Source organism: Protobothrops mucrosquamatus, unplaced genomic scaffold, assembly GCF_001527695.2.
Source record: "Protobothrops mucrosquamatus isolate PMUCROS unplaced genomic scaffold, P.Mucros_1.0 scaffold45, whole genome shotgun sequence".
Classification (NCBI taxonomy): domain Eukaryota; kingdom Metazoa; phylum Chordata; class Lepidosauria; order Squamata; family Viperidae; genus Protobothrops; species Protobothrops mucrosquamatus.
In genome coordinates, this window is record NW_015386427.1 from 6,324,569 (window position 1) to 6,336,162 (window position 11,594).

At 38.4% G+C, this 11,594-nt stretch overlaps 1 protein-coding gene across 1 annotated transcript in view; it reads left to right on the forward strand.

Annotated features, from left to right (window-relative positions):
• Positions 1-11,594, forward strand: part of LOC107283624 — a 69,039-nt gene that overhangs the window by 10,458 nt on the left and 46,987 nt on the right. The window contains exons 3-4 of the mRNA XM_029283270.1: positions 1,911-4,019; positions 10,005-10,138. Coding sequence (XP_029139103.1) covers positions 1,911-4,019; positions 10,005-10,138 — 2,243 coding nt within the window. The remainder of the gene's footprint in view (positions 1-1,910; positions 4,020-10,004; positions 10,139-11,594) is intronic.

Genomic DNA, 11,594 nt, shown 5'->3' on the forward strand with positions numbered 1-11,594 from the left:
TCCGTGCCTCTCTTTTATTGGTACATTAGCATAATCAAGGGGGGGGTGTACAAAAGGACAATAGGGGGATGGCTCTTCATTGCCATACACAAAGAACAGGAAACTTAAGTCAAGGAGGTACTAATTCAAGGTAAGCTTAACAGGAGAAATGAAACTTAAGTCAGGAAACGAAACCTAAGGCAGGCAGGTAAGCTTTTCATGAGAAACGAAACTTAAGTCAGGAACCAAATGGATGCAACACTAAGGAGTCACAGGAATGGAAAGAAATCAGGTACAGAATTTGGAGGAAATAAGAACGCTGACCCTTCCAAGAGCTTGTCTACTTTTCTGATTGCATGTTGCAGTGAGAAAAAAATGCATAGAGGTTATCCAATTCCAAGAGTTCTAAATCAAACTGGTTCAGGAAAAAGATAAAATTGGGCTCAATCTATTTAGTGTGCCAGTCTGCTATTTCCAAGATAGTAACTGTGCAGAAGGTAAAATGATAAATGTCATAATTGGAGTTAGCCACATTGTTGATCTGGAGGTTAACACTGAGCTGGCTAATTGACTTAAGTGTGAGCTTGATGGCCTGTGTATTTATTAACTCTATAGCTGGCTTGAAACTTTTACTTAAAACAAGTTGATTAACAGATCCTCATCAGACTGGAGGCAACTATGAAAGATTAAGCTCCTGTGACCACTACTTGGCAGGAAATCAGAGGGCTCCTGATTTTACATGGTTAAACCAGTTTCCATTTTTTAAAATGTATTTAGTATACATGAAGAGGGGAAAAAATACAAATACAAAAATAAAATCTGATGCAAGGTTGAGAACTGATTGTTTTCTAAGTATTGCCAATTAAGTTGCTTTATGTGCATTGTTGTTGAAATTATTATGTCAGTATCATTATGGCAAGCAAAAAGGGAATAGATTTCTATGATTATTCAATTCCTCATAATTTAAAAAATATTCTCAATGAAAGACTCAACTAGACATCAAATGTTTTGGAAACTCATATACTACTTGGCTTTTCATTTATCTGAATTATTTAAAAACTCCATACCTTGGACAAGAAACAGAAAGTAACACGGACAGTAATTCATATTTATCTCTTATCTTTTATGTACCTTGTTGGTACTGATGTTTTATTATTCTTCATGTTGTTCATAACTAGTTCATATGGTTTGAAGCCAATTCAATGCTCCCTCAATAGCACCATGATACACCTGTGAATAATGGATGAGATCACAAAAGTTACAGATAGTTACATGTCCCATTCCTGTCCATACAAATAAAAGTACTAAACAAATATCTGGGGAGACTTAATATAATATTTAATTACATTTTTTAATGACTGCAGGGGATTAATCTCTTATATTTCGGTTAGCTTTTCATTTATGTGGTGAGGAATGTACTTGCACTGCATGTAACTTTGCATGAAGACTAGATAATTCTTAGAAATCTGTCGTGAATACAGAATGGAAGTCTGTTTGAAATTGAGACACACGAAGTCGCTGTTTCCTAAGCCCTCCTATCACAGACGCTGAATAAAGAATGGAGATCTGTTTCTCCATTTTGAAATGCGGTCACAAGAGGTCGCTGTTTCCTAAGGAAAGCCTCTAAGTGAAACTGAAAATGCAGAGCCCCTCCCTTAAAGGGACCGACATTCCTTCCAGCCAGATCCACCAGGGAAATATCGAACAACACAGAGAAATCTCAACAAGCCAAGATCCAACCTATGAAAGCATTNGGATAGACAGGGAGGAGCTGTGTGCCAAGACTGCAGACTGTGTCCTTCATCTGGAGGTGATTGTGGAGAAACCTCTGAGGTTCTTCCATGTGGAGGTGGAAGTCAAAGACATGAATGACAATGCTCCCGTCTTCTCTGCCAGGGAACAGATCCTGAGCATAGCAGAACTCACAACAGCATCTGGTACCCGATTACTCTTAGAAGGAGCATCTGATGCAGATATTGGTACCAATGCGCTGTTAAATTACAAACTCAGCCCAAACAAATATTTTGCTCTTGATACAGGAAATGATGAAGATGATAGTAAATCTGTAGTACTTGTGTTGAAGGTTCCACTTGACAGGGAGGAGAGCCCTGTGCATCATTTAATACTGACAGCCACTGATGGGGGTGAACCAAAACTCACAGGAACTGTTCAGCTGGTCATCAATGTGCTGGATGTTAATGACAACCCTCCTGTATTTAACCAATCTGTTTATAGGGTAAAGTTGCTAGAAAATTCAGCTAGTGGGTCATTAGTTATTACTCTGAATGCAACAGACTTAGATGAGGGGATTAATAGGGAAATCTTTTATTCTTTTCATGATAGTGTCCCTCTACATGTTACAAAATTGTTTAGTATAAATTCTGATACTGGGGAAATCAGAGTAATTGGAAAATTGGATTATGAAAAAAGTAAGTTCTATGAACTTCCAATTGTAGCAGAAGATAAAGGCAATTCTCCATTATTAGGGCACTGTAAAGTTCTCATTGAAATGTTGGACATGAATGATAATATTCCAGAATTATCTGTGAATTCTCTCTCTGTGCCATTGCCAGAGGACTCCCCTCCAGGGACTGTGGTAGCCATCCTCAGTGCTTCTGACAGAGATTCTGGCACCAATGGACAAATCAACTGTTTCCTCTTTCCCCCTGGAGTACCCTTCAAACTCGAGTCCACATTCAAGAACTACTACTCCCTGATTGTTGGTGCAGTCCTAGATCGAGAGCAGGTGGCTGAGTACAGGATGGTTGTGACAGTGGAAGATCAGGGCATTCCACCCCTGTCTTCTAGCATCAGCCTCTTAGTGCCTATCAGTGACATAAATGACAATGTTCCAGCCTTCACACAGCCCTCCTACACAGTCTTTGTGAAGGAGAACAATCCCCCTGGTGCTCACATCTTCACAGTATCTGCCTCGGACCCAGACGTAGCTGAGAATGCCCTGATCACCTATTGGATAGACGAGAAGCTGTGGCCATTGTCAAGCTACATCTCTGTACATTCGGAGAGTGGAAAGCTCTATGCTCTGCAGTCCTTGGACTATGAGGAGTTGAAACTGCTGGAGTTCCAGGTGAGAGCCAAGGATGCTGGAATGCCCTCCTTGTGTGGCAATGCGACTGTTCAGGTCTTTGTGCTGGATGAGAACGACAACACACCTGTTGTGTCAGGATCATCTGAAGAGAACCTGGTTCTTCTAGTGGTCCCTGTGATGCCTGGGCATATTGTAGGCAAGATCCATGCCTTGGATGCGGATTCTGGCTACAATGCGTGGCTCAGGTATGAACTGCTTGAAGAAAGCAGCGGTCCATGGTCTGTGGGCCAGTATAACGGTGAGGTGAGTACCAAATATCCTCTGGATGAATCAGAAGGGGGCAAAATCCAGAGTGTTCTGATTCTTGTGAGAGACCATGGGAAGCCTCAGCTCTCAGCCACAGCCACCCTGAGTGTGTCACTGGTGACAAGTGGTCAGACAATCAAAACGGATATTAATCTTCAAAGATCAGGGAAGAGCTTTGTGCCTCTGGTGGACTCAATCAACATCTATCTGATCATTGCCATCTGCTCTGTTTCCAGCCTCTTCTTGCTGGCCACTCTCATTTACGTGGCCCTGCGATGCCACTGCAAGGCAAAGGAATCCATGGTTTATGGCCCTGGCATGGCCACCCTGGTCTGTGCCAGTGAAGTGGGCAGCTGGTCCTATTCCAATCGCCACAGCCACATCCTGGCAGGGGTGAGCACAGAGGCTGGTGCCAAGAGTGACCTGATGATTTTCAGTCCCAACATTCCTGTCTTTTCAGATAATGGGGAACTAATCAATGGGGTTGATGTGCCCCCAGATTCTGCTAAAAAGGTGAGTCCAGCTCTCATCCGCCCAGTCTCCTATTTCTATGCTTATCATTTAGGATTAGTCTTGGGACAAGGTTGTTATGTTTTGACACTGATGGAAAATAAATTGATTTACAAATCATTAATACTTTTTTATGAAGAAATATTTTTCCAGTTTGAGAAGCTATGGAAAGAAAGTTTGTAGTTTACTTGACAGTAAGTGAATCTGTCTTATAATGACAGTAAACACAAGTAGGCTTTTCACCTGATATTATCATTTTGCCATGCCAAGGTATTTTTCATTTTTGTCTTGTGTACAGGTAGACATTAATGAATGATTTTTTTGTTGATAATTTTATTATTTGATGAATCTGTTCTCAATTTGATGCCTCTTTTTGTAACAATATGTCTGCTGCATGGTTTGGAAACTTGCTGAACGTTATTAATCTGCTAAGTACACAGATTTGTATTTGTAAGTTTTTTCATATTGTTGATAAATTTAGAAATAGAAAATATAATATTGGAGTATAAAATGTTATTAAAATTGAATTTGGAAAATAAACATGTAAAACATGGTATGATCCAGTGGGCAAAGAATCTTGGATATAATGTGATGCTTGAACAATGGGAGAATATATGGATAAATGGCTTAAAATTAAATCACATTAAATTATAACCTAAAAGAAAATTTTTACAAAATAATGTATCACTGGTATTTAACACCAGATAAGTTATCTAGAATGTATAATGGTATTTCAAATTAATGTTGGCAATGTAAATGTAAAGATGAGACTTCTTATCATTTATGGTGGACATGTGATAACGCAAAGAAATATTGGAGTAGGATTCATATATTAATGGAGAAAATTCTTAAAGTGAACATAAAGATTAAACCAGAAACTTTCCTTCTGGGCCTAATGGAAAGAGAACTAGGAAAAAAAAAATGGAACTTTGATTTTATATATGGTCACGGCAGCAAGACTGCTCTATGCACAAAACTGTTCAAGACCGAAGCACTATGTGACAGGGTGAGTTCTCATTACTTGCCCCAGGTCCTGTCCACCTAGCAGTTTGAAAGCATGCAAATGCGAGTAAATAGATATCACTTTGGTGGGAAGGTAATCGCATTCCGTGTGCTTTTGGCATTTAGCTATGCTGGCCACGTGACCCCAAAAAATGTCTTCAGACAATGCTGGCTCCCTCGGCCAAGAAACGGAGAGGAGCACTGCATCCTAGTGTTGGCATGCCTGGTTAGGGAAACCTTTACCTTACTGCATTCTAACTTTCACCACCCCACGCCTATATTCATGGACATATCCAGATGGAGTATGCAGAAACTGACTTGACTATATCATTGGTACAAGGAGGTAGAAGAGCTCAGCTATAAGAACAAAGACTTGGCCAGGGGCTGACTGTACCATTTCCAAGGAGAACAGAATTGCTTTGAAATCCCCTGAACATCAAAGGGACTGTAGAATAAACAGCTCCATAGAACAAAAATAGAAATAGAAATTTCCCAGAAAAGACGCCAGAGCCAAGAAAGACAAAGAGGTCAGGACCAAACCTAACAAGGAATTTCGAGGAACTTCTAGAAGAGACCAGAAGCAGTATTACAAGATCTGTGAGAACATGTAAATGGAAACAGATGTGGGAAAAAAGTGAATATCTTTTAAAAAATCTCCAAACTCAAAAGGAGGTTCCAACTTTGAATTGCAGTAATGGGGAGAAAGTAACTGATTCAAAAAACTCAATCAAAAGTGAAAAGAGTCATAGCAGTGTGTTTTCCGCTGTTTTGAAGAAGCTTCACTGGATCCATTTGTACTTGACCATTTTGGGCCAGTTTCCAAAAGGAGGAGGAGAAGGTGGTAGTGCTACGATTATAGAGGGTCCTGGAGATAACTGGTTATTTGGACTTCTTTCAGTCAGGTTTCTGTCCTGGACATAGCTTGGTTATGCTGGTGTATGACCTTTGGTAGAACGGGGATGGTGGTTGTGCAATCAAGCTGGTTCTTCATTTTCAAATAATATAATTTTATTAAACTTATTGGAGTATAAAGTACAAATGAAAATAGTGGGAAAAGGAGAAAGAGAGAAGTGTAGGATGAAGGGGACAAAAGAAACAATATTTGTCCATCAACTTAGAAGAAAAGTCTCTGGTTTAATTTGTATATTCATTTTAAAAATCTTCTCTATTAAAATATGAATCTTACCCTAGTATTTCTTTGCTTTGTCACAAGTCTACCAAAGATGATAGAAAGTTCCTTCTTTATATTTACATTTCCAACACACATATAAATATCTTTATACATCTTTGACAATTTATTGGGTGTTAAATACCAACGGTACATCATTTTATAAAAAAAATATTTAAAGTTATAGTTCAGTGTAAATTTCAAACCTTTGTCTACCTGTGTTTCTATTGTTCAAGTATTATATTATACCCCACATTCTTTGCCTACTGAATCATACATTGTTTCACATATTCATTATCCAAATTCAATTTCAATGACAGTTTATAAACCTTGGCAATATGTTCATCATTACTACACAATATGATTTCAAATTCAGTTTTCACAAGGTCAGACCCATAACTTTTTTTGTTTAGTTTAAACCTTTGTTTTAATTATATATATGTAAACCAATGACAGACACATTCTTCTGACTCTAACTCTTCTTCAGATTTAAGAGTAGGCTCATCTTGAATGAAAGATATTATTTGACCGTAAGTACACCAATTGAGTTCGCCAATGTTTCTTTTCTGGAGTAACACCTAAAGGCTTACCTTTATAGAGGATCTTGTTTTATATTTATTACAAACCCTTCGGTTGTTATAACAAAACGATTCTTAAAGTCAAGATTCATCTTAACCTTGTCATACCACAATTAGGCATGCCATCCAAATCTTAATTCATGACCCTCGTCTAATTCAAGTAATCTCTTGTTTTGGAGAGTCGCCCATTTTCATAAAGACCAAGCAGCAAATATCAAAGTGCAATTTCAACTTAAAGCTCTTATTTCTTTGGCAACTTGCACCTTGTATCTAATTATCGTTTTTTTCCCTTGCCATATGAATTTAAAATATCTTTTTGCCACTGTTTAAATGGGGTATCTGTTGACAATATTGGTAAAGTCTGAAATAAAAATAACACCTTTCATAAAAACATCAATAAAAAGTATCAAATCTTAATAAGGTCTTTTTTAATGCAATCACATACAAGTACAAAATTGTTTTGAAACAATTTGGAGTTTGTATTTGTCCATGTAACTCCAAGGTATTTAATCCTTTTCTCCATCTTAAAACCTGACTCTCTTGTCAATATTTCATGTTCTTGAGAAGCCATATTCTTAACATGCACTTTTGTTTTCTGTTTATTTGTTTTGAAGCCTGTTAAAGCTCTAAAGTCTTTTAGCTTCTTTGTCAAGTGCTTTGGGTTCTTGCAAGAATATATAACTAAGTCATCAGTGAAAATGGTCAATTTATAAACTTCTTTTCTGATTTTAATTCCTGTAATGTTCTCATCCTTTCAGATACCGCTATTCAAAACTTCCAACACTTACATAAATAATAGGGGAGATAGAGGACATCCTTGTCTCATATTCTTTTGAATTTCACATGTTTTAGTTAATCTCCATTAATGATAATGTTTGGTTGCTATGATGGGTATATTGTCTTAACCCCTTGGATAAATTTCTCTCCAAAATCCATGTCTTCCAAAACCTTAAATATAAAATCCCAATTTAAGTTATCAAAAGCTTTCTCTGCATCCAGAAATATTAGAGCTGCTTGCTTCTCATTATGAAATTGTAAATATTCAACAACATTCAAAATAGTACTCACTCACTCATTGTCTCTCAATTGTCTTTCTGGCAAAAAGCCAGATTAGCCTTCATGACTGTAAGGCTATAGAAATTTCTTCAATCCTTCTGCTAGTATTGCAGTAAAAATATAGTAATTGTTTAATAATGAAATCAGTATATATTTTTTTATCCTCAGAATATCTTGACCCTCCTTAGGTAATAACACAATATTAGCTTCTTTTCAAGTTTGAGGTATCTCTATATCCTGTAGTACACAATTCATTACATCCTTTAATGGCTTAGGAGTTGCTCCTCAAAATATTTGTTATATTGGCTTGTGAAGCTGTCTGGAGCTGGAGCTTTACCTATTTTCATTTTTAATAGCTTCTGATATTTCAAAGGTAGTTACTAGAATCACACTGGTTCTTTTTGATCTCTCACTACATTTTGCTAAAATCAACCATAGCATCTTTCTGGCCTGCCTGAAGGGATAGGCGCCGGGAGATACAGTATTGCAAAAATTCTCTTCCTTTTCCTGTGATTGGGTTCAGTTGGTGGTGTTGGGAGAGGCGAAATTGAATCTGAAGCCCTTGGTGGATGGGGTACTTCAGAACTCTACTGAATATTCTTTTCCCTTTGGTTTAACCTCTACATGAAGGCACTGGGTGAGGTCCTATGATGAATAGTGGTCAGATACCATCAATATGTGATTAAAAGCCAATTATTTACCTTGACCCCAGACTGATCAGGCAGTATGGCCTGAAGGCTGAGGGGGACTGGATGGAGAGAAAAAGGTTTAGACTCAACCCTGATAAAAACTAAGTGGCTAAGAGTTCTGGCACACCCTGACGCTAGGGACTTTTCATTTTACAAGTCCTCATTTAACAATCATTCAAAATTATGATGGTGCTGAAGGGACTAATGACCCATGCCCAAAGTTATAGTTATTGTAGCACTCCTACAGTCACGTGACTGTGATCTGGCTGCTTGGTAACCCATTCGCCATTTGTAATTTTTCCTACTGGTTTCCCCAGAAATTCAGTGGGGAAGCTAGCAGGGAAGATTGCAAACTGCCACCACGTGCTCTCTTTTCTGGGACTGGCTGAGAAAGGTCCATCCCAAAAGCCAAACAGGATTCTGATATGGAGTGTTTACAGTGTGGGCACTTACAGCCATGCCACAAAGGCAAGAGGATTCCACCTTGTTTCTGGAAACTGGCTAAAAAAGATCCATCCCAAAAACCAAGTAGGATTTTCAGCCATGGAGGATTTTCAGCCCCAGAGTGGAGAAAGTGGTAGTAATATAAGGAATGCAAAGTGCCTCCCAGGGAGGCCCTGGGGGATGTGGCAAAGGTCTGGCACAAGCTGCCTGCAAGTGTTTCCCTGCTTTTGGGCTGAAAATTCTGCTTGAGTGTCAGCAGGAATTTTCAGCTGTGGAATTTGTGAGACACTTGTGCATAGCCTGTGCCAGGCTTTCCTTACCTGGGCCTTTTTCAATTTAATGACCCACAAGATCTCTTACTGACTGCAACTGCAAGTGCCATGATTACCGTTGTTGAACAAAATGGGGTCATGATGTTTTGCTTAATAATTGCTTCACTCAACAACAAAGGTTCCAGCCCCTATTGTGATAGTAAATAAAGAACTATCTATAGTCCTTTCCCCATTGGGACTGATGCACAATTTGGGGATTTCTAGGACTCACGGTTCCTGCTTAAGAATCTGGTGGCAGATGCACACCTTAGGAGAAATCCAACTTGTATACCAATTGCCTGGATTGGGAAGTTCTTGAGACAATAATTCATCCTTGGTTGCCTTGCATAAGGACTACTGCAATTCAATGTGCTGGTTATTACCTGTAAGTATCCTCATGGCATAGGGCTTGGTTGTCTTCTCTGGCTTCTGTCCAGCTGGTATCATTGGGCAGATTTGAACATAGAATATCAAACAGAATCGTAGGGCTGGAAGGTGCCTCAGAGGCCTTCTAGGCCAACCACCTGCTCAAGGTAGGAGACTTTATACCATACTGGTCAAATGGTCCAAATGGTCCAAGTATACTCAATCCACAGCATGTTGATGGTCCAGTAATTTAATCACTTGATCAAAGAATGCAATAAGGTTTGTCTGGCATGATCTGCTTTTAACAAACCTATGCTGGCTTCTATTAGTCACTTTGTTCATTTCTAGGTGCTCACAAATCCTCTGCCTGATTATCTTTTCCAGGATTTTCCCAGGTACTGGTGTCAAGCTGATTAGCCTATGATTTTCTGGAACAATTTTTTCATCCTTTTGGTAGGTTGGTATCACATGAGCACTTTCCCAGTTTTGAGGTACGCAATGGCTCTTTGATACACGATGGGATCTTGTTTGTAAATTCCCGGATAGACAGGGAGGAGCTGGGTGCAAAGAATGCAGACAGTGTCCTTCATCTGGAGGTGATTGTGGAGAAACCTCTGAGGTTCTTCCATGTGGAGGTGGAAGTCAAAGACATGAATGACAATGCTTCCAGGGAACAAATTGTTAGTATGGCTGAATTATTTTTCACATCTGGTAGAGTATCATAAGGTTGTTTCAGTGCCAGGTAGTTTTCTACCCAAAAAGGGAAATGAAACTTTCTTCTGCATCAAAATAATTATATTTTCTAAATTATAGGAAGGAATAATGGCACTACATTTAAAGCCCTCTCAAGTACTATATCCAAGGTTGGGCAAAATAGTTATAGTTTCTGATAAATTCAAAAAAGTGCTAATAAGGGCAATAAGGATTATGGGGTGGGGAAAAAAGAGAAATTGAAAAATGTGTTTAACCTTGAGATAAAAAGGCATGATTGAGGGCGCATTTAATAGCATACCTAAAGAAGCTGAAAGAATATCATACAGAAGAAACCTTTGACTTGTTTCCTTGGTCCCAAGGTGGAGGAAATAAAACAGTGGACAATTACTATCTGTTACATGCACAAACATTCACTGTCAGATGGTTTCTATACCTGGGCTACTCTATCTATCTGAGGAAACAAAAACTACAGTAAAGGTTTGTATAAAAAAAACCAGATTGATCCACTTGATTCAAGGTTGGCTAGTGGTGACTGAGTTCATGAATTTTTTTCTCCCAGGCTAATGAGGTTAATAGATTTGCTACTGATTTCTTCTGAGCTATGAAAAGTAAAGGTACAAATTCCTTCATGATGGTTAGATGTTTAGTGTGTCTGTGTGTGTGTGTGTATAAAGGAAAAAAATGAAAAATTCTTATGTGAGGTTATTTAGCGACATTAAGTCATTTGAAATAAAAAAGAGTAAAGTTTGAATTTTACTATCTTTTATGTTTCAAAAGATTTAGTACAAGATTATATAAGATAAACAGGGGTCATATGAAATACATGGATTAGATTAATTGCAACATGTAATCTATTCCAGGAATAAGCCAGTTAAGACATCACATGAGTTTTGAGAACTTGCTTGTCATTTGTCTAATAGGTTCAAGAGCTGCATATCCAGCCAAGATCTCAGAAATTAAAGTACTTCTGCTTTCATAGCATTTGAATACCCTTATGCAGTTCTTTGGAATTAATCTTACACTGTTTGTGATCTTGGTCAAAAATCTGATTCAAATAGTTTGCAACTAATTCAATTTCCCCTCTATTGGGAACAATGGGAAAGATGGCCAGAGAAGCAGACAAATATCCATTACATTATAGTGCATTTTCACGGAACCACCAAGGGATGAATATAAGATCTAAATTAATATAATAGTTAAAAAGCAAAAGAAGGAAAACTACACATCAGAGATACATAAAGGAACAGCAAGCCCTCAAAGGAAAAAAGTATCACAGACGCTGAATAAACAATGGAGGTCTGTTTCTCCATTTTGAAACGTGGCCACAAGAGGTCGCTGTTTCCTAAGGAAAGCCTCTAAGTGAAACTGAAAATGCAGAGCCCCTCCCTTAAAGGGACCGACATTCCTTCCAGCCAGATCCAC